The sequence below is a fragment of the Gallinula chloropus genome (genome assembly GCF_964237585.1).
Source record: "Gallinula chloropus genome assembly, chromosome: 2".
NCBI classification, from domain to species: Eukaryota; Metazoa; Chordata; class Aves; order Gruiformes; family Rallidae; genus Gallinula; species Gallinula chloropus.
In genome coordinates, this window is record NC_140086.1 from 41,024,909 (window position 1) to 41,049,476 (window position 24,568).

The 24,568-nt window shown below is 41.6% G+C and overlaps 1 protein-coding gene across 1 annotated transcript; it reads left to right on the plus strand.

The window, feature by feature from the left end:
• Nucleotides 1-315: 315 nt before the first annotated feature.
• CYP7A1 (cytochrome P450 family 7 subfamily A member 1) lies at nucleotides 316-7,439 on the plus strand (the record flags this gene model as incomplete). The annotated part of the gene is made up of 6 exons (XM_084260225.1): nucleotides 316-395; nucleotides 1,744-1,984; nucleotides 2,670-3,283; nucleotides 4,581-4,711; nucleotides 5,665-5,840; nucleotides 6,478-7,439. 6 exons carry the CDS (start codon nucleotides 316-318, stop codon nucleotides 6,775-6,777), a joined length of 1,542 nt encoding a protein of 513 aa, XP_084116351.1. The 3' UTR covers nucleotides 6,778-7,439.
• Nucleotides 7,440-24,568: the final 17,129 nt, after the last annotated feature.

Genomic DNA, 24,568 nt, shown 5'->3' on the forward strand with positions numbered 1-24,568 from the left:
ATTATCAACTATTACAGCTATATGATTACTTTGGAACCACTCCTGATATATGACATCAGCTCAAGGCCGTGTCTGCAACTGTCTACATCAATCCAGCAAAGCTCTCTGCAGAAAGATGTCAGAGCAGAGACAAAACAGCCTCTCTCCAGAAATGGTTAATCAATAGCTTGCTGGGTTGACTGAAGGCCAATAGTTACAGTCCTACACCTACTGTATATAAATCGTGACCTGTATTCTGTATCATTCTCAGTCACCTCTCCTGCCATACTGGTAGTTACCAATTCTCCACTTAGAAGTTTTTGGGCATTACCAGAAATGTTCATAGCATCGTGGATCTGGGGAACAGTGATAATGGTCTGTTGTGGGGTTTGGTTACTTCTAGGGAGGAGGAAGAGGTAAGGAATCTATTTGTAAATGCATCTCTGCATACCTAGCCTTTATTTCTGTCAGGGAATCTATTTGTAAATGCATCTCTGCATACCTAGCCTTTATTTCTGTCAGATGTACTGTTCACATAACTAAAAGAAGTGTAGTCTTAAGACTGCCAGATGGACAGATGCAGGATAATACAGGCAACATTGTAGTTTGGTCTTTTGAGACATTTATTTTACAACAGGATTTTTGTGTACAGGCTTTTTAATACTAGTGAAGTAACACCCAGACATAGCTGTGGGTATGAATCTAGGCATAAATCAAGTATGTATGTTCTGTTTTCCTAAAGTAGCAGGCTATAGTTGTACCTGCATTGTAATCACAGCTAATGCCTGTTTATATCTAATCTGTTTAATACCTACTTGCAAACATTTTGATATTATCAGTCTATCATACTTAATTACACTGTTTAATACAGATAATATTTATGTACCTTACTGTGTCGAATGCATATTCCTTAAAAGCATTTATCCTACTGGCAGATTTGCATAAAGAGCAAGTAATTTGCTCGCCTATTGTGAGTTTTTTATTTTGCAGCAGTCATTTTCATGTTTTACTTTAAAAGTTTAATGAAAAAATATTTAAATAGTTAGTTTGAACCACTGGGAATTTGCTAGAAAAAATAAAGTATTATCTGAATTCGAATTTAGCAGCTGTGATAGCCTAATACAGGAATGCTTTAAGCATATGCTTAACTTAAAGCTTGTGCTTAGCAGCACTTCACCTCAAAGGCAACTCTTAACGATTCCTGAAGATCATGGCAACATTCCCACTTTTTGCAGCAGGATGTGGTCCAAATGTCATATGCCAATAGTAACAACCTTTTCCCCCTTGGAAGGCTATTCCCCTTGGTATTCAAATTGAATTTGGAATAGTGTACCCCAAAAGTGTATCAGACAATTCAGTGGGATGGATTGTTCATTTATGGGACAATTATGCAACAATGTGTGTTAGCTGGTGGGAACAACACTGCATTTAAACAACTGGAAAATGTACTCCTGATCTAGGGAAAAGTCACATAATCAAACTGTGTATTATAATACAGGTTGTTAAAGTTATCCTTTCTTGTGGTACCATAGGCATCACAACAGGTTTACTCTTAAAGTAGAGGAAATTACTGGTCAATATACTATTTCTTTGGGGTTTTGTTTTTCTTTTTGTTTGTTTGGTTGGTTGGTTGGTTGGTGGGTGGGTTTTTTACATCTTTTCCCATTACAAAGAGCCTGGTACTATCATTTTACTTACCTGGTAGTCCTGGAGGAGACATCTTTATAGATGCTTCTAAATTCAGCTTCCGCTTGTGTTTCATAGGCGAGAGGGTGAGCCACCGCTGGAAAACGGATTCCTTCCATACCTGGGCTGTGCCTTGCAGTTTGGTGCCAACCCCCTTGAATTCCTCAGAGAAAAGCAGAAGAAGCATGGCCACATTTTCACATGCCAAGTAGCAGGGAAATACATTCATTTCCTCACCGACCCTTTCTCGTACCATGCACTGATACGGCAGGGAAAACACTTGGACTGGAAAAAGTTCCATTTTGCTACTTCTGCCAAGGTACCACTTTAAAAATGGTTTTAATGTCTTTTAGTATCTAACATGCAAAGTGTCTGCTGGCAGGACAGGTGTACACAGCTGGTCTTCATCTCCTAGCTGTGCCTTTGAAATATAACTGGGTCCACATTTCTGCACTTCTGTTGGTTTAAAACACTGGGGTCTTTTTTCATAGAACCATAGCATGATTTGGGTTGGAAGGGGCCTCAAGGGTCATACTGTTCCCTGCCATGGTCAGGGACAGCCTCCACTAGACCAGGTTGCCCAAAGCCTCATCCAACCTGGCCTTGATGCTGAAGTAGAAATACAATTAGCAGCATCTACATAACGATAATATAGTTAACTGAAACTGAAAGCTTCTTCAGGAGGTTCCCCACTGTGGAAGATTTGGTCCTAATGCCTAAAAAAATGAAGTAAGCAAAAAGTCTCCTGTTGAAGTCAATGGGAGTTGAATGAAAGTCTAGGCAACCACATCCGTTTATTTGCAAGCATCTGTCCTAATCTACTTTCATTTGCCTACTAAACTGCTACATTTACTGACAAAGCATCTGTTCTAGTATTAAGAGCACTTATTATGCTTCCCTCTAGTAAGATATGAAGTTGTACTTTGGCTTTCATTTCTGTTAGCCTTTATCACCAAGGTAATGACCGACTTTACATATCATGCATACAATTTATTTTGTGACAGGCTTTTGGGCATGGTAGCATTGACCCAGCAGAGGGAAACACCACTGAAAATTTTCATCAGACTTTCATTAGAACCCTTCAAGGTAACGCCCTAGATGCCCTCATTGAAGCAATGATGGAAAACCTACAATATGTCATGCTGCAGTCAAGAACATCTAAACTTCCATCTAATGCCTGGGTGAGAGAAGGACTTTATACATTCTGTTGCCAGGTGATGTTCGAGTCTGGCTTTTTAACACTTTTTGGTAAAGAATTCAGTTCAAATCACGACAAAAATCTATCATCAAAGCAGGAAACTGAGAGAGCTCATATCCTAAATGCCCTTGAAAACTTCAAGGAATTTGACAGGATCTTTCCAGCCCTCGTGGCAGGGCTGCCTATCCACCTCTTCAAGAGTGCCCACAGCGCACGTGAGAAGCTGGGAGAGGCACTCCTCCACAAGAACCTCCTGAAGAGGGACAACCTCTCTGAGCTTGTCACCCTCCGCATGTTCCTGAATGACACGCTGTCAACCTTCGACGACATGGAAAAAGCCAAGACCCATGTGGCAGTGCTCTGGGCCTCGCAAGCCAACACCATTCCTGCCACGTTTTGGAGCTTGTTCTATCTTCTTAAGTAAGTCCCAATGTTTCTTGTTTCCAAATAAGAAAAGTGTTTCTTGCTTTTCAGACTCCAGTTCATTAATACAGGCCAATTCCATGGCTTGATATATTCGTGTCAAAACACTTACCAGTTTAGAACAGAAGCACCATGTTGTTCTGGACTTCCATAGAAACCCTCTTCACTTGTCTGAGCCCAAGGAGTGGTACCACAGAGCAATTTATGTAGAAGTTTGGCTGTTTTTAAGAAAAACTGTCAAGAAAGCTTTGGAATAAATCTACTTGATAGGACGTTAGAAGTGGTGGTTTGCAGTCAGAACATTGAAAGCTCCCAATATAATCAGACATTTTTAGACCATCTCACTAGAGCAGGGAAAATGATCTTTAATTTCATTATTGCTTTAACAGATTCTTAATATAGCTTACATATTGATAGATCCTACTGAGGTTGCAGTGTAGACTGTGGCTGCTGAGCTTGTTACTCTCGAGAAGAGCACACAGTTCATGTAATATTATTAAATGTTCATTTTAGAGTGGACCTCTATGGAGCATAATCTACCTCAGCATGACTAACTCTTAAGTATGTATTGCTGACATTTTTATTTAGGCAGTGGCTTGCACCCTCTTACCCTACCTGCCAATGCTGCTGGCTGAGGTTCTTTAGTACTTTCCATTCCAAGAATGCATGGGGTTTAGGTCTTCTGGCCTTGACGTTTTTTAACACCCTGATTGATTGTGCCTTCATCAAGACACTATTGCATCTCACAATATTATCTATATGTATTTCATCATAGTTCATATATTCTGTGTCTGTGACAAAGTCTAGACAGTGAAGGATATTATGTGGACTTTTAGTAGTAGGAAGATTCTTTTCAGCTAGACAGAATATTGCCACATAACAAGACTTCATCCAGGATAAGTGATGTTATAAAACTGATCTATGAGCCCATTCCTAAACTTTCTACCCACAGTGGGGCTATTTCCTAATCTACAACTGATTGTTTTATTTCTCATTCTTGGCATTGCTTTTTTAAGAGACTTTACTGTTTATTACCTGCACGTCAGTTCTGTCCCACTTGTCAGTGGAGACAGAATCAAATGGGCCTCTTTTCCTTTTTCTGAAGCTATCATACCTTCGTCAAGATGTGAAGAAGTGTAATAGCATCATTTTGTTGCAACTTTTTCATTTTAGAAGGCTGTACTTGTCAGCTAACAAACTCAGTTTTAGTCAGGAAGAAAGGTAATGGCAAAACCCCTTTATAAAGCTTTCTGAAGTGTAAGATTGTGCTATACTTCTGCTCTTTTGCTCTTAGGAATCCAGAAGCAATGAAAGCTGCTACCAAAGAAGTGCAAAGTATTTTGGAAAGTGCTGGAGAGAAGATCAGCTTAGATGGCAAACACATTTCCTTGAACCGAAAACAGCTGGATAATATGCCAGTGCTAGGTATGATTATTCTCTGCAGAAGCACCAGAAATCACCCCACAGTTTTCACAGTCTTCTCTTTGTTACCATATAAACGCTTGCTGTGAAACCACTATGGAATTAGCCAACAAACACCAGAACAAAAACCTCTAAGATCCTTAGCAGTAGCCAACACAATCAGGCTTCCCCATGTCCCAGGTGTTACTGACAGTACCAAAACTCACACAGATAGCATTTTTTCGTGGGTGTCTCAGTACTGCTACACAGCTACATAACGTAGTCCTGGAAACCCATGCAGAATTCAGAAAAATATTTTGTTTAATAATGACTTTTAGATCAAATGAAAAGGGTGCTGACAAATTTTATGTCCTGTTTCTTACGATGTGAAGCAGTATCTTCTAATACCACTACTTTTACTTCTTTTTAATATTTTTTAAATTATAGGCATATTTTTCCAACGTGTCCAAGTTCGAGAATTTTTAAAATGTCACCCTTCAACTACTATAGTGGGGGTTTTTTTAAAAAACAGCTTATATTGAAACAACAACAACAAAAAAACCCAAGTTACTTTTTGTGAGTACTGGTTTCTAACTTCCTAAAGTTTGAGAAAATCTTGATCACTGCACTGTTTGGGGTTGGGTTTTTTTTTTGTTGTGTTTCCAGTTTTGACCGATTTGTTCTTTATCTCAGAGTGGAAATGTGTCTCGCTTCCAAATATTCTGCTGCATCAACTATAAGTGTTTTTCCAGAGGAAAGCAGATTATGTTCTCAGTGTTATCTGAAGAAGGGATAATAATGCTAAAAAGGAATGAGAAAGACACTTTCTTAGGCACTTAGGAAGTTATTGTTAAACTATGTCTTCTAATAAATGCTGAGTTTGATAATGGGTTTGAAACAGTTCAAAATGCATGACCTCCCCCAAGGACATATACATAGCATTTCCATGGTAATCATGCCTTCTCCTCTCCCTATAGACAGCATCATCAAGGAGGCAATGAGGCTATCGAGTGCATCCATGACTTTCCGAGTAGCCAAGGAGGATTTCACTTTGCACTTAGAGAACGATTTTTACAACATTCGCAGGGATGACATCGTAGCTCTTTATCCTCAGCTGCTGCATTTTGATCCAGAAATCTACGCTGATCCCTTGGTAAGTATTTACCAAAGAGCATTAAACTCTGAGCTCTAGCAGAAGCTAACATCCCTTTTTAACAGCGCATTTATCAAGGGTACCCCCGCCCTGGCTGGGGTCCTTGCTGTACTCTAGTCTGTTCTTACGCCTGGAGACTTAGAGATAGGCAAGAAAAAAGAGTAAAATTGGTGCAAGTGCTACCTGCAAAATGTGTTCTGGTGTAACCAAAACGCCTGCTGCCAGCCCAAGAGAGCCTTCTACATACTGTCTTCCTCGGTGAGGAAAGGTCACTGTTATGGGGGGTGGTTTGAGGGAAGACAAGGAAAAGGATAATACTTTCCTAAAAGCATGGAAGGAGAGACCTTCTGGTTCTGCTGTATGAACAAGGATGCAGGTCATAATCCTTACTTTAAGAGGTCAGAAAATGGGATGATGTTGTTCTGCCTGACAGACCTTCTCAGGGGCTGCCCTTTCTGAAATTGTACTGTGGAGCCTGGCACTACTGTGAAGTGCAAAACTGTTCAGTACAATGTCCCATAGTCTTACTGCTGGAGACTCTTCTTTCCTTGCCTGCATTTTGTGTCTTAATGCCATTATGTAGTCTTTGGAGACATTTACATGTCAGGTAATTATTTTGTGGGTGGTTTCATTCCAGACATTTAAATACGATCGCTTTCTGAATGAGAACGGAGAAGAAAAGACTGACTTCTACCGCAACGGTCGCAAGCTGAAGTACTACTATATGCCATTTGGGACAGGCATAGCAAAATGCCCTGGCAGGTTATTTGCTGTCCATGAAATTAAACAATTTTTGGCTTTGGTGCTTTCATATTTTGAGATAGAGCTTGTGGACAACAATGTGCAATGTCCTTCTTTAGATCAGTCTCGTGCAGGACTGGGTATTTTGCAACCAGCCAACGACATTGATTTCAGATATAGACAGAAATGTCTGTGAATATATATTTTATATTATACATGTAAACTATGTACTATATAAATACACTAACATATACTTTATATGCATGTTATGTATATATGCAAGTGAAATGTTGCAAGTCTTTGGGGAAGATCTATATGAAGATGCTAAATTCATCAGTCAAATGGAAAATGCATAATGTATACCATCACGGTATGAGCATGCAGTGCTTTTAATGCACTGTGCTGATAAAAATGTTTCCCCCTTCCCCAATCATTTTGAAATGCAAGTTAACCTTCTCAAATGTGCACGTACGGTAGTTCTTTTTTTTACTCTCTGTCAGCAAATGCTTTCCCAGAGTTAGTTAGAATTTCATTAGGTAATTCAAAATAATTGTCCAAATTCAACCACAGTTAAATGTTATTCCTTTTTATAGTGGAAATGTTTGAGATAGTGATTCTCCCCACAGGGGGAATAAAGATTTTGTTGTATAAAAGCAGACTCGTGGTGGGGGGACAGGAGAGATTTTCCTAGGGAAGTACCATTATGGTTTTATGAAAAACTAGATAAAGACTTGAAGAAGATCTACAAAAATTTTCACGTTCTAGTGAAACGGCAAAACTTGTATTATATTCACTGTAATATAGTTCTTTTCTGAAAGTTGTAACTGTATTAAAATAAATGATATTGGCTGAACCAAATGCATCCTTAGACTGTTTGTCATTTTAATGTCTTCACATTATCAAAAATTTATGCACTCATCCAAAGCCACCTATGGCAGCTTTAAACTAACCAGCTCCAACGCCAACACGCAGATAAATGAATCACAACCATATATTCACCAGTGGTTCTGGTTGTATTTTGCATCATTCTCCAAACTCCGTCTCTTCGTAAGCCTCCATCAGTCATACTACTTAAGCCTTCCTAGCCTAATTCCATTAAAGTTATCATGGGTAGTATGCCCACACATTTCACTTCTAGCGGTGGCATGTCCATAAGAACAACTGTTCCAGGGACAATACAATTTGGTTCTCTGCAACATCCCTGTCCTTTTCTGCTGCAAATGATGGATGGATAGATGTCACAAAAAGTCCATTTGTAAATGAAACATTTTCAAGCCAAAAGAGATAGCTTTCTTATCGTTTGCCAATGAAAAGAACAAATGGACTTAAAATATTGTTGTTATCCCAGTTTTGTGTCTTTCTGAGAGCTTGTGGTCTGACCTTTTGTCCTTGACTCAAAAGTAAGCCTCATCACAGATGAGATTAGATATTTTCAAATTTCACATTCTGGCATGACATCCAGAGCTGATAACGTCCTTACTAAACATGAAACTTTGGATTGATTTGCTTTGCTTTAAATTATGTATCCATCTCTCTTCTCACTATCCTCTCTGCTAAATATTCAAGGGTAAATAAAAAGATTCTGTAGTGTGGGATTTTTTTATTACCTGTATGCTGTCTTTGCAATTTTTTTAATCTTTTGTTTTGTTTTGTTTTTAAAGGAGAATGGAGAACACCAATTTGTTGCCATTTGCAATATGTATAATATTAAACTACTATGTGTAATGCCAGTGATTTTGAATTATCACTTTGGTTCTCTTGGTACAGAAATATCCAGTCTTTGGGTACAGCTTGTTTTCATACTTCTGTCAATTATATTTTTGTATGATTTATATAACAACACATTCAATGTAGGTTAGCACTGTCTTAGAGAACATGAAAGCCTGACATTATCATAATTATGTGTACCCTGGTACATATTATTGCCATTAGAGTATCTACTCTTCTTTTCTTAAACAAATCCTGCTTAAAGTGAAGTCCTGTCAGGCTGGGCTGCCATTTACAAATTTATGCTTGGCTCTGAAGTCAATGCTAAAATGGTTGACATTTTAGAACAAAAAGTGCTTCGTTGCAACCCCTAAAAATTTCTAATGGAAAAAACATCTAATCTGATTCTCTAAAAAGCCTATTTGCAATTAAAAGAACCATTTAAAAAAGAAAAATGTAATACATATTCATGCAGATGATGAACAACTTTGCTTTAAAAAATATTTACTCGAATATGTAAAGTACAAAGTTTCTTTTTCAAAGACATTTTAATAAATCCAAGTCCAAAGGAAAAGAGATATTCTCCTGCTGGGACAGACAAGGCTTAGGAAAATCCAGAATTCCTAAATGTTCAGGAAACACATTATCTTGCAATAATAAGAAACACAGACCTACATTCTTTAAAGCCACCACCAGCTTTGGCACACCTCACATTGCTCTCCTGGAGAGCTAATTCAGATATTTCCTGATGGAGCCAACAGGGGCACAGCAGAGTGGCAGGCACGAGGATCCATATCCATCCCACCCAAGCTCAATGCCGTAACTGCAGCATCATTGTAAACTGGCAGAGACCAGCACTATTGCCAGACCATGCACAGGGTCCTGTGAGGGTGGTTATAGGGCTCCTGCCCAAACTCCTGCAGGAGTGCATCCTTCACCACTCATCCTCCCATCTTTCCTCTGGTGCTGGGGTAACAATTCCCCATGGATTGCTGGCCTGTAACCTGTGGATCGATATTCAGTGTATAAAACCACGGAGGTACCCAGCTTCTTCTGCCTGGTTCTGAGCTCCTGTGAGATGAGCATACAGCACACCTTCAGAGGACTCTGCGCAGCAATGCCACATTTTAATGTTGACCTAGTGTCATGCAGCTGAAAAGATTCAGTATGGCCCCCTGAGCACTCTTCCACTTTGTGGCTAAAGACATACAGATGAACAATTTGAATGGTTTTAGATAGGGATTTTGTTAATTTTTGGTTTTGTTAATAGTGAACTATACACAAGTATTTTGGTTTGCTGCCATGGCTGCTAATTCTGTAACCTCAGATAAACCCTTGGTACCAGGGTCACATAGAGGCAAATGAGGGGAGAAAAGAGTACAAAGTCTGTGGCTGCTATGCCTCAGCTAATGTAATCAAATACTTCAGAGATCGATAGTTATCTGCCTTGCCAGTGTCATGGACACCGCAAGGTTATAACAGCACAGTTCTCTTTGCTGCCTCTCATGGTGGTACTTTCCTTAAGACAGGGGACAAGAAAAAAAAAGCAAGGCTCAAGACCATAAGAACAGTTAGAAAAATATTGGGCAGATGTAGAGTGGTGGGAAGGAGGCAGTGTCTGCTGTGGGTCATGTGAGCATTTCATGTTACATCTTCACCAGGTAAAATGCATAAAGAGATGTGGGCAGGAGTGGGGCAAAGACCCCCACCTCCCAGGGGAGAACCCTCACTAATAGGTTAGGTCAGGCATTCACTCCTTTCCTCAGGGTATCTGTAGCCTCTTTTCTCTGAAAAACACCACAGATTCAACAGGATGATTTGCATGACTCCCTGCTGGCACCCTGACAGCCGAAGTCCTCTTCTAGCTGAGAAAAGATTCCATTTTGGCATGTCATTGAAGTCCCTGAGGTAAAAAAGGGAACTGAGTCCAGTCTGTCTGACACCCCGGGGGGATGACTCTAGGCTTGTGGTTGTCCTGCAAGGGATACTTCCTGAGGGAGAGACAAGCACATGAGACATTAGCCACACCAAGGAGTTTAAGTGCTCACGTTTTTTTGGACCCAGATGAGCTCTGCATGGGACAATCCTGGTGCCACTGCACAGTGATCTTGGGATTAAGAGCAAAACAGAGGCAGCTGAGTGAGAGCAGGTGGATCATGACCCAGCAGAAGGAGACATTTTGGCTGAGCTGCTGGAATCTAGGAAGTGAAAATGTTTTACAGTTTTCAGGCTAAAGGAAATCTTTGCCTCCCCATGGAGTTCTTGGAGGTGACCTTACTAATAAAATAAAAAGACAGTTTTACAGTTCTGAAACCATGCTGGCCATAGCTGTTGTTCACCAGCTGGGATTCAACCACAAAGAAATTGCCCCAGATAAGCTTCTGCTGGATGCTAAGGGTCATGTAAACCTACTCTGGTCAGAGTTATCTGCTTCCAGAGGCTGAACCAGCTCCTTTCCAGCAGTGCAAGCATGAGGCAACAGCAGCCACATTTGGATGCAGCAGTGGCAGGCTTTGGATCAGGAGGATGCAGCATGGAGGGGGCTCTCAGCAGTTGGGACTTGGCCCTTGTAAGCTGCAGAACACTGATGATGCTCGCAGGGTTTAGGTTCAGCCTGGAACTGCCTGGCAGGATGAAGCTAAAACCATCCTAGCCAAATCTGAAAAAGAAGCTGCCCCTGCATTGTGTGGGAAATTGTTGAGGGGTTGTTTTAAGGAGCTCCCCAATGACAGAGGGAGAAGACCTCCTGATCTACGGACCCTGCTGGGCTGCATGTCAAAGCTGTGTGCAAAGTGCTGCTCTTCTCAGTCAAAACTCAAAACCTTCTGGGCTGAAACATAAGCAAAAGTGTAAGCACCTAGTAACCGAGATGCCACGAAGTTCAGACAGAGACTCTTCACCTTGTCAACAGTGGTTTTGGTGGCTGTGGTTTTGAATGTGACTTTGAAGTCCTACCTAAAGTTCTTAAATTGTTTTTGGACTTCACTGTACAAACACCAGGATAAACCAGTGTTTATAACAAGACCTTTTGTGCAAGTTTCTGAAGAAAAAAATAGAGGAAGAGAAAAGAGGAAAGGTGGTGGGTTATTTTTTCCTGAAAGCATGGAATAAATTTTAATGATAGCTATAGCTTAGTTGCCAGTAGGCTGCTTCAAAAGATACTGCTCATGGTCTTTGTGTAAATGGATAGTCTTAGCAGTATAAATAGGTATTTGCCATTTATGAACTGCGCAGAGTGCTACTGTCACACATCAGCAGCCTGAAGACACGGACAAGATCTGCTTTCGTTTGCACCACAGTAAGATCACACAGTTAAGCATCACACAGGGTGGGCTTGATCATAATTATGCCTCTGGTCTATCCCTCTTTAGCTAGCTGCTTACAGGAGGCTGGGTGGTAAAAGCAGTCATTGCCTCGTAATAACCTTAGCATTAAACACCACAGAAGTCACATACTATTAAATGGACTGCTGTCAGTGTAAATACTCAGCTTGCTAACTGTTGTTGACTTTAATTTCTTTTCTGCCAAGACAGACAACTCTGTGGGACACATTTCAAATCAAACGATCTTCAGCAATCTGTGTGTCACAAGAAGAAAGAGAGGTCACTTCAGAGCAATTCACTTGGACTTTTTTAAAATTAAAAGTTAATTTTACCTAATTCATGACTAAATAAGATCCTAACAACAGTTTCTTGAGTTCAACTCATCCGATAGCAGAATCCCATAGAGAGTTTAAAAGATTCAAACACTTTGGCTGACTGAATCACGCTTGTTTTGAGGACTCTTCAGTGTGAGGAGCCATGCGATTACTTCTCAGTAGCGTTCGTGTGATAGTTGATTGGGGGGGGATTAGATGTCCCAGTCTCCAGCAACTGCAAACTAGAGACACATAAGCATCCACAAGAATATCATTAAAGATGGCAGGCTGGGAAAGTTCAGGCTAGAGGGCCACTTGATCCTAGGTTTCTCTTCTCAAGAACATCCCAGAGGTACACTTAGCATCCTCCCAGGAAGTGCATGGGAGTAGAGCAAGAATGAGCAGAGGTTTCTCAGGATCTAGGTGATGGACTTGCTCTCAGAGGTGTTCAAACTACAAGAGCTCATCACTTTTCAAGACAATTACTTGTTTTCTATGAGGTTCTGGAGGGCTCTGGAGGCCTCCATCCTCACATTAGCTGCTGGCAAAAACCCTGTGCCAAGTGCTCACTGGTGGGAGCGTGGTGCCCAGTCCTCACCACACCTCTGATGTGCTTGAGCCCCTGTGCCATGGCCAGTCTCACTCAGTTTATCGAGAGATAAACCCCTGTCTCTTCACAGCCTGTGCTCTGTACAGACTTCTGGTCTGCCTGCACAGAGTCAGTGCCTCAAAAGGAAAATCAGGCCCTGCAAGAGAATCCTGGACAGATGTGGACATTTGATGCCTGCAAAAGATTAATCACTCACCTTGCACGACAGGTTTGAAGCACAGGGTGAGGAACATTGCCCAAAGGCTTGCGTCAGCAGACAAGAGGAGATCTGACCTGTGGTAACCTAAGCTCTGCTCCCTTCTTTAATGATAACTGCTCCTTACGCTGAGGGAAAGACTTCCTCCCTGCTCTAAGTGACGTTTCAGCTCCACTGCTCTGCCCAAGTAAGCGAAACCTCAGGAAAGGCAAACAGTCAAGGTGGGGGGAGGGAGCTCTCTAAAAATACCTCCTCCACATTTAACTGACTCATTTCACAGCTATTTTATTTCCCAGATGTAAGAACTGTGGGACAAGAAACGACATCCTTATGAGGATTAAAAGCTGATGCTAAAAATGACAGGGAAAACCAATAATGATGCAAGCAACAGCCAATTATATGGGTTCTGTTAACAGTGCCTCACTCTCTTGGCATGAGGCAGGTTTTGGTATTTGATTCTTACAGGTATTATTGGGACACAGCAAACCTGTGTAAAAAGACCAAAGCAGCAGTTGTTCGTTGAAGTTGTATGTCTGGAGCTGGAAGAGGTTCTCCTGCATCTGTAAAGAGGTCATAGTGGGCTTTTCCTGAAACCTGATAATAGGATAAAGCATTAGGAGTTCTGTAGAACCTGCAGAAAACATAACCAGATGCTACCGGTGCCGGATACAGACAGAGAGAGACGCTGCACTGCAGAGCTATCTGCATACAGCTGACATTAGGTTCCTAGTGGAGGCATTGCAATGGCAGAAGACAGGCGGGCGCCTGGTTGCAGTTCAGAAGACCCAAGGTAACAGCTGAGGCTCTTGGTGCAGGCAGCGCAGAGGTGAGGGCTGAAGGGTCAGTGTGGACCTGTTGGAACATGTCCAGAGGAGGGCCACAAAAATGGCCAAAGGGCTGGAGCACCTCTCCTGTGAAGACAGGCTGAGAGAGTTGGGGTTGTCCAGCCTGGAGAAGAGAAGGCTCCTGAGGGACCTTATAGCAGCCTTCCAATCCCTGAAAGGTGCCTGTAAGAAAGGGGAAGAACTGTTCACAAGGGCATGTAGCAATAGGACGAGGGGCAATGGTTTTAAACTAGAAAAGAGAAGATTCAGGTTGGATATTAGGAAAAAGTTCTTTAACAAGAGGGTGGTAGATCACTGGAACAGGTTGCTCAGAGAGCTAGTGAAGGCCCCATCCCTGGAGACATTCAAGGTCAGGCTTGATGGGACTCTGAGTGACCTGATGTAGTGAAGATGTCCCTGCTGACTGCAGGGGGGTTGGACTAGATGACCTTTAAAGGTGCCTTCCAACCCAATACATTCTATGATTCTATGTCATCCCACAAGTGGTTTCTAAAGCTAAATGATATAGCATGTTTATTCCTTGTTGTTGTTGCTAAGAATGTTTTTACTGTTGTTACTTATTATTGGTATTATTCCCATTCAGATCAGGACTTTGTAGTAAGAAATACACAAACACAAAAGAAGCCCACCATACTTTTCCCAAGGATGTCACAATCTAAGAAAAAGACAATGTGAAAACCATCCATCCATCCATCCATCCATCCATCCATCCATCCATCCATCCATCCATCCATCCATCCATCCACCCATCCATCCGACGGCAAGAGAACAAGGCAGTGTTGCCAGCATGGCAGCTAGTGGTCTGAGAAGACCAACAGCTTGGTTCCTGACAAGTTTATCATTGACTCTAAAGCATCTTGATCTGGCCAGATCTAAAATATGAGAACTTCACAGTTAATACTGGATGACCCACAGGTGCAGATTAAGCTATGCAGCTCCTGGAAAGTGAAAAAAAACCCAGTTTGGTGCTATAAAGGACACAGGAGAAGGTGACAAGGGAAAAAGGATCACACTATACATAAATGACCTTAGCATCAAAAATTCACAGAATCACAGAGAGATACGGGTTGGAAGGGACCTCTGGAGATCATCTAGTCCAACCTCCCTGGGGGTTCCATTCAAATGGATGCAGTAGGACAGGATAGCACTAGAAATTTGCTACAGTGTAAGAAAGGAGCACTTGGATGGATGTTTTGTTAGAAGAACAGTTAGGCAAGGCTCTATCTTTAACAAGACAAGTACCACTGTGACAGAGATTGCTGATGGGTGACCAAGGGTGAGGATAAGGTACTGGTTTTGAGACTTGGCCTGGCTAAAGGCATTGAGAAGCGGTGTCGCCTGAGTGAAGCAGGTGTAAATTCAATTGATGGGATGCCAGCACTTAGTGCTACACTTAAGCAGCACTCTGGACTGTGATTTTAATGGTGCGTTCAGCAAGCTATGAGGCAAGAAAGGAATGTGACACCATCATTACTGAAGTCAGCTTGCAGTAGGCAACAAAATGTCACGGGAGAACAAAAGGTTAAGGGAAGGAGTGAGAGGCAGGGTGACTCTCAGGAGATACTGATAGGATAGCATCAGAAGAGGAGGAGAGCCCAGTAGGAGTGCCAGTGGAAACCATGGACTGCAGTGTCCAAAGCAGACCTCAGACTGACCCTATTCCAAACAGTTACTGCTGTAAATAAAATATAGCAGACTGAATCCACGTGCAGGCACTTATGCAAATATTTGCAACCACTCTGATCAAAGTTATTGGGTGATAATGTTCAGCCTTGGAAACTGGCCTTGAACAGCATTTATTAAGGTGTTCCACTACTACAGCTATTGCTAAAGATCTGTACAACAAACTGCAGTGTCAACCAGCCTTGAACCTTTGTGCAGAGGACTACCAGTAAAAATGTACAGAAAATAATGTATCTGGAGCCTGCCAAATAGAGAGCTCACACAGCTATCACTGGTGCTAAGGGATCGTTATCACCATTTATGTATTGTCAAAAACATGCCGCACAGCAAGAAGTAAATAAGGAAATGCAGAATTTTCACTGCTGCTTGTGCTTATCTGGGGGATAATTATAGTGCTTTTGAGGCAGAAGCATTTTGCAAATTAACAGTTTTTACTTCAAGTTCCTAGCTTCAGTGTGATATGTTTTTGTAATAAATACATGGTGACCACACAATAAAGAAAGGGGGAAAAATTCAATGTACATATATAGGTGAAAATAATTCATGATATAGATTAAAAATAAATCACTAAATTGTGCCACCAAAGGCTATAGGAAAATAAACTAACATTTAGAATCCTATTTTGAGAGTGACAGAGAGCCAGAGTGAGACTCAACTTGCAGATTAAGAAACCGATCTGTAAGTGTCCATATGTGAACCAGGGTTCAAAACTCCTCATCTAGCCTGCTGAGGTCTGGCCAGCACAAGCAGACAGCTGAACACCAGAGGCTGCCAATGTTTGTCTACTTTAGGATAGACAAATAAATCCCTAGATTGAAATGATGGTTCTGACAAGGGTTTTGGCTCAGTTGTTCGCATACAGGTATCTGGAGCCATTTGAAATGCTCTCTGGTACCCCATGTAATCTCTAGCTTCACTGCATACAGGCACATGGATCCCATAAATCATGAAATCTGTTGACTTCAGGGTGTCCTCAGAGACTGAAAAACTTCTGGGATCTAACTGTGGGGTAGCAGCCTGGTCAAGCCCTAAACCTCCACAGACTAGATTGGGAGCTGGGTGCCTTGCTGACACATAAATGCGAACAGGCAGATACCTACATTTAAGTGTCCTGAATTCCTTTCTCAGAGTTTCAAGGACAGTAAAAGAAGTGCAGGCTTTTGGGGCATTGGCTTTTAAAACAAATTTTGATTTCTAGAGGAACAATAGCTGTCAAACATGTGAAGTGATCAATCTGCCCTGGAGACTTTTGCTTTCAGTCACCCTCTGAAAGGAGACCCTGGAGAGACAGTGTGCTTGGTTTAGGCATCATATAATGCAGTTTATGCATAAGCCAAGGGAGCCAATATTGCACAAGTATGGCAAAATACTTGGGCCAAAAACACTTGTGGGAAAAAAATAAGTAAATTGTAGTCAATCAAAACAGTTCTATATGGTTTGCATTTCCTGAATTGCTTGGAATGGAAATAAGCGAATTAATTCTTTCCTTTCACTGCATCCAAAGTGACATGTTTCTGGTTTTCTTCCCATTTAAAAAGCTCTTTCATTTCAAAATTATTTCAAGGTAAAGGATTAAAAGATGAAAAGCACAGCACTTTGTTTCATTAGATCTATACCACCTGTCACAATGTTTTGGTTTGCTGAAGATCCTGATATATTTTACTTAGGTCAGATCTGCTAAATGGCTATCATCCAAGTCTTTCTGAAATGAATTATTTTCATAGCTTCCCCAGTAACTAAGACTTCTGTTTTTTTTCATTTTAATCACAGACCTGTTAACTTTCTCCTATATTTATATTTTTTATATTTCCTATTTTATATATCCCTTGCATACAACATTTGCTTTTGATAACATTCACCAGTCACTTTTTTTTGAGTTGTTACATGATAAAAAGTTCTCCAAGATACTTAACATTGGGTTGCATCCAGTCTTGTCAACATCAGTAGGAACTTAATCTGAAACCTCCTCCATAGGAACTGAAAATGATGTGTACTGCTCTTGAAAGTCTCTTCTATAACTTTTGCTGCAAGGGCAGAAAGTGGCTTTGTATGTTTTTATTAACTTGAAATTACAGAAGAGAGATATCATGGCAGATAACATGAATGATTTTCTATCTATTGTTGTATGCACAAATATGGATCCATCAAACCACAGAGATGTTCTTGATTGCTGAAATTAAATTTTGATATGCAGTGTCTTATGCCTATCACTTTAAAATATATCAGAGAGGATATATCCAAATTTCTCATCACAAGATCAAGGTCACCATTGTTTTATAACACTACTTTTTATTTTCTTGGCTGTTTATTCTGATAAAGGTTTACATATTTATGTTTGATGCTGAAGATGTTTCTTATAAACATGATCGTTTTATTAATTTGTTTTATACAGAACAACAATCTCTACTTACAGAAGGAAACACACCAGTCTCACTAGGCTCATTGGTCTCAGTCAAATCTACCTCCATCATTACCCCTCTCTGCCCCCAAACCTCAGAAAGAAATTACACGAATCGTATGGTTCAAAAGAAGAATTTCAAAGAAGCTTGATGACACTTGGAAATCCTTCTGAGCAAGAACTACATTCTACCCTAAGTGACAATCTCACTAATACAATAGTTATATTACAAAAATTTTTAGATTCATGATTCTGGGGGCAAGAATTATGTTTTAGTTTTTGGGGTCTTAACCATTCTCAACACCTAATCCCACCATTTGTGAGGTCAAGTATAGCAAGGTCTTGTTCTAAGACTTGTCACTGGCAACAACAGTCTCAACATGTCCACAAACCCCATCTTTTAATTTGACATGTGCATCACATCTGTCCTTTTATGGCAGAATAACAGAACGCTTTGGGTTGGAAGGTACCTTTAAAGATCATTTAGTTCCAACCCCTCTACCATGGGCAGAGACATCTTCAACTAGTTCAGGTTTCTCAGAGCCCCATACAACCCAGCCTTGAATGTTTTCAAGGATGGGACATCCTGCCTCTCTGGGCAACCTGTTCTAGTGTTTCACCACCTTATTGTAAAAAATCTCTTCCTTATCAGGACAGGCTGAATCTATTGTCGTATCGTTTAAAACCATTAGGCCTTCTCTTCTCCAGGCTAAACAATCCCAAATCTCTCAGCCTTTCCTCACAGGAGAGGTGCTCCAATCCTCTGATTATTTTTGTGGACTTCCTCTAGACTCACTCTAATAGCTCCACGTCTTTTCTGTGCTGAGGAACCCAGAGCTGGACACAGTACTCAAGTGGGGTCTCACAGGAGCAGTGTAAAGGGGCAGAATCACCTCCCTTGACCTGCTGATCAGGCTTCTTGTGATACAGCCCAGGACATTGTTTGGTTTCTGCATTGCAAGCGCGCACTGCTAGGCCACATCCAGCTTTTTACCCACCAGTAACCCAAAATCCTTCTCAGGGCTGCTCTCAATCCCTTCATCCCCCAGCCTGTATTGATACTGGGTGTTGCCCTGACCCGTGTGCAGGATCTTGCAATTGGCTTTGATGAACCTCAGGAGGTTCACAAGGGCCCACTTCTCAAGCGTGTCCAGGTCCCTTCTGATGGTGTCTGTTCCCTCCTGTGTGTCACCTGCAAGCTTGCTGAGAGTGCACTCAATATCACTACTTATTTCACTGATGAAGATAGCAAGTAGTATTGGTCCCTGTACAAACCCCCAAGGAACACCACTCATCACTGATCTTCATCCAGACATTGAGCTGTTGACCACTAGCCTCTGGATGCAACCATCCAATCAATTACGTATCCACCAAACAGTCCACCCACCAAATCCTTCCCTCTCCAATTCAGAGACAAGGATGGCATGGGGGAACATGTCAAATGCCTTACAGAAGCTCAGATAGATGACATATGTAGCTCTTTTGTCCACTGATGTAGTCACTCCGCCATAGAAAGCCACTAGGTTGGTCAGGCAAGACTTACCCTTGGTGAAGCCAAATTCATTCCTTCACCCCCCATGTTTTTCACCTGTAACTCCACAGATTTCCTGTATTAGCATGGATTTAAATGCAACCTAATCTGTTCGTCCCTTACTAAGTTTGGAGAGTAGGGTGAAAGAATCCTAGGGTACAGATGAACGAGAAGTAGCTTTCAACCTAAATTATTCCATGATTAATCCCTCCTCTTTTATCCCAGTCTTGGTACTGCAGCAGGGAAGGAAAAGTTTCATGGGACTGATACAGTACTCATAGGACGAGTTTCATAAGCAGAATCCCATTTTTCTGGTGGGACTTTTTTGGTCCATTTCCCTTTAACTTCCTCAATTAGAAAACTCCATTGTTTCACAGGTTGAGAACAAACTACTGCTGACTTCTGCAGGAATCCAATCTGACTGTTGTGCTTTAGGAAACAGAAACAAGAAAAAAAAAGAGAAGTAAAAAAAAGGGGAAGTTGTCCCACAGCTAGGTTGCAGTATCTGGAGTCTTTGGCATGTGATAGGTTGACAGATCAGCTGCAAAACCAGCTAAAATCCCATTACTGGATCAAAGTATGAGAGCTAGCAATACTGCTGAAGTGCTCTGAACTTAGGCAAAAGGTGTTAATTGTCCACTTAGTCAAAAATAGTGAGGAAAGAGAGAGGCATGTTCTAGCATGCAGAAACAGAAAAGCAATGGGGAAAAAAGAAATTAGTAATAACCTATTGCAGTGAGACCCAGACATCACCCCCTCTCACGCTAAGCAAGGTCCTTTGTTGTTACTCTTCACTTCTTGTGTCCCCTGTGGTATTTCACTGGAAAGGTCCCCTGCATTCACAGTATTTTAGCCCCTGAGTAAGAGAATTGGCTCAGGCTACCAGTGCAGACCTTGCCTTTTACCCCCAACTACGGATTAAAGGGTTTAATTCTGACCACAGTAGGGCTGAGAAACATCCACACACCAATGCCTTCAGAATACTGGCAACAGAGAAGCAACCTGAAAGACGTTCAAGGTCTCTAACATGAAAAGTTTAGCTTATCTACAGCAAAACAAGGAAGTGCAGAGTGTAGAAAGTAGAATCCATTAGCAACACTTGCATCAATATGACAATCTGTGTGATTCTGTGATCTTCTGCTGCTGAGTTGAGGAAGAGTTGTTTTCCTTTCTTCCACTTCAATACATGTCTTCCAAATGGTTTCTTAAATACATGTAAAAATCTGGCTCTCAGAAAGAAGGTAGATCCTTGGGATACAAACTATTATGATCTATCCTCAAGAAAGTAATTTTTCAGTAGAAAAGAAACTACTACATGATCAGCCAAGTTAGCACCCGAGCAACGTGTTGCTCAAGCAGAAGCGGTAGCTGCAGAAGATGAAACAGAATGGATGAGGTGCAACATATTAGATGAGACCCTGAGAGTACAGAATGAAAATATGTTGTCAGAAGACTCCCTCAGTTTCAGTAACAGATGCTAAAATAGGCAAGAATGCAGGAAAAAGCATGACATTTATGAAAGATGGGCAACCACCTGCATGGGAAGTGTAGACCACAAGCTCTGTGGGTGCTATGAGAGCTGGAGTAAGAAGGCAGGGTCTTTTATTGTCACATCTGTAGAAGCATTTCTAGCAGAAATACCTGATACAGATTAAAATCTGCTCCTCCCTCAGAATGAGAAGGTAAAGAAAGAGGAAAACAAACTCCCCCATATCATTTGCTATGACCAGATTGCATCGTCTTTGTCATCAACTGCTCTATGTAAAGAGACCCCAGAAAGAAAAGCTGGGCCCTACTGATTTTAGCAGCTGCTTCTCAATTGCTTAACTAACAGTCAAGTCTGGCCTTAAAGTCCCCAATATACTCAGGCTTCATTATTAAAGCCTAACACTTTCCTCTTGTTATGAAGTGCAAGTTATTGGCAGAATCTACATCCATATTTCACTGAAGGAACTTCGACAAAATATGGCATCCTGAACAAACCACTGTGTAGTTCATTCTTGAAGACTGGTCTAATTTCATCAGAACAGCAGCTTTGGCAACTCCTGCTTGGTTTCAACTATAAAATCCTAATCCTAACAATTTTTTTCTATCTAATGGTACAGATTATTTTTTTTCATCCTGTCTTGCAGGAATTAAAAAATTATATTGGTAGATGAGAAACGTAACATGAGCCAGCAGTGGCTCTTGCAGCTCCTGGGCTCCATCAGGAGAGGGGTGGCCAGCAGGGACAGGGAGGTGATTGTCCCTCTCTACTCCGCCCTCATGAGGCCCCATCTGGAGTACTGTGTCCAGATCTGGGGCCCGCAATACAAGAAAGATGTGGAACTGTTGGAGAGGGTTCAGAGGAGGGCCACAAAGATGATCAGAGGGCTGGAGAACCTCCCCTACAAAGAGAGGCTGAGGGAACTGGGCTTGTTCAGCCTGGAGAAGAGAAGGCTGCGGGGGGATCTCATTGCAGCCTTCCAGTACTGAAGGGAGCATACAAACAGGAGAGGAATCAACTTTTTAAAAGGGTAGATAATAGCAGGACAAGGGGGAATGGATTGAAGCTAAAGGAAGGAAGGTTTAAATTGGATATTAGGGGGAAGTTTTTTACAGAGAGAGTGGTAAGGTGCTGGAACTGGCTGCCCAGAGAGGTGGTGGATGCCCTGTCTCTGGAGGTGTTCAAGGCCCAGTTGGATGGGGCCCTGGGCAACCTTCTGTAGATCCAGGCCCGGAGGTTGGTGGCCCTGTCTGTCACAGGGGGGTTGGAACTCTATGATCCTTGGGGTCCCTTCCAATCCAGACAATTCTATGATTCATTCTAATTAAAATATCCTCATAACTATACACCAGCTGTAATTACTGCTTACACACAAAATTTCAAAATCTTCTGAATATATTATGAAAATCCATATCATTGACTACCACATTGTTCCTCTATGGAAAAGGGACTGATTTGTTCCTCTAAGAGTAGACTTCAACAAGGGGGTTTTACCATAATAAAAATACCTCGCTATTGTAACAGCATTTAACAAACGTTTGGTTGCTGTGTGTCTACAAAGGCAGTGGCACCATCTGAGCTTGCATTTGCTACTATTCTAAGAAAATTCATAAAATTAAGTGCATGTTTGTTGGTGGCCTTGGCCATGAGTAAAGGCTATTTGGAAATCACTAACTCCAGGTCACTTCTACCTTTTCTGCTTGCGCAGTCGATTGGGTAATAAAGCCTATACAGACAACTAAGGCAAACAGACCTTGCCAGGTTGGCATGTTCTGACTTTTTATGGGTTCAGCTAAACTGCCTCTTCAAAAGAGAAAACAAGTATTTTTTTCACTCCCATACATTTTCTCAACACTAGAGCTACAGATTATATCCACCAGTGCATCAACCTGGAGACCCATGGGACTGATACTGCAATACCAGCCATGGCACTAGGAACCTGGCAGGTACCAGGAGCCAGAACTGAAGAAACCAATAACGCCGTCATTAAACTGGTATTTTTTTTTATTTAATTGTTTCAAATCTTATTGCAGTAGGCCAGAAGATCGCAACTAGAACTAGGCAGCCACTATTTTTATGAACTGCAGACTCAGGGAGAGACATGGCACCAGCCACAAGTTTTGGACCTGAGCATTAAACCTGAAGTTAATAATTCTCACATGTGCCTGCAGGCGGGCCAAGGGTCTGTAGGGAGTTGCAGAGGGAGGACAGGCATTAAGCATTGCAGACTCAAGCCTCTGGTGCAGAACTTAAAGGGACTTTCTGTACACATAGGAGATAATGGCTAGGTGAGCAAACAACAAGTGAAAAACTGCTGTGTGGAAGAGGTCAGCGCAGGTTAGAGGGGAAACATGGCGAATCAAAGTTCTTCCAAAATCCTTTCAAGGTTCTAGTTTTCTCACATTTATTTGCTGACACTGTGACCTACTCCACATTGTATCTGCAACCTAAGCTTGCTTTCTTAATTTGGGCCATGAGATCCTAGAGAAAACCCACAAAACCGAGACAGAACTGTATTCCAAAGGCAAATATGGATCTGCAACAATGGGAATACAAAAAGTTAACATAGTATTGAGAGGCCCTCAGGAGGGGGGTGTCTCAAAGAATTGTCAGATTTAAATGTGAAGCATTAAAACACTGGATAACTCTGTACAGCCTGGAATACAAAACAAGCTTTATTTGCTAATAAACTAAGCAAAAAATATTAATTAAAAAAAAAAAATCTTGCCATAGTGAAGTGTGAGCCTGAGGAAGGAGAGGTGCCCTCATGAGACCTACACATGGCTGGAGTTCTTGGGCAGAAATTATCTGACAGCACCATAAGCTTGCCTGGAGGGTTACAGGGAAGGGCACCAGAATTTTAATTCTGTCACTTGTTCGGTGCAGGTGTATTAAAACCAAATTGAAGTAGGGCAAGTGCAGTATTTGCAGGTGACACGGTGAGAAGGTAACACGGTCCAAACTTGCTTAACATACTCAGACCAAGTGTTAGCTTATTGTATCTTGGGTTTGATGCTGAAGAAACTGGATAAGGAAAAGTATCGAGGGAAAGGGGAAGACTTCAAGTCTGCCACTTGTAACAGAAGCTTCTTGTAAAAAAACCCACTACAATTGTCTGTAAGAACCAACATACTGCAGGCACTGACCTACTGAACAGGAACAGCCAGTAAGGACAACCACCAGCAGATGGGCAGGAATGAAGGAAAGTAGGTCACCACCAGCTTTGATCCAACCAACAGCCTTTGAGGGAATAGCGGCTACTTCAACCAGGATGTGTTACAGGCATCCACAAAAAAGCATCCTCTCCTGCCTACTTTTGCTGAGGTGTGGCTGTTCTGCCTCCTAGGTCTTAATTCCCTCCAGGTTTGCCAGACTGTCACATCCATCTGTGCCCTCTCCTCTGTTTATTTAGCTCCATTAATTTAAGTAATTGCTTTAGAGAGGGGAAATATGGATCATGGAAAGACAGACGGAAACCTGGAAGCTGAAATGCACTACATTAAAAAAAATTAAATTAAAAAATTAAAACCTTTTGTCAGCAAGTAAAAATGACTCTGCTAAAAGCAAAGCTTTAAATCCTCACTTTGCAAACAATCATTTTTGCTTTCCCCTTGTCCATGTGACATGCATGATTAGCATACAATGGCCAAGACAGAGTTGTTCAGCAAATCTCCCTTAGACATCTCCCTAATAACAGGGCTTAGTCCTCCATGAAGGGTTGTGCCGCCAGACCTCACTGTTAAACCTGGCTGATTCCAAGGTGGATTGTTAGTTTCTGTGTTAAAACCAGCTTGCAGTAGAGTAGGGCCAGGAAGTTAGCTCTCTCCTTGCAAGACAATTGCACAAAGTTTATTTTCACAAAGAGCAGAGGGAAGAACACCTTCAAAACAACTA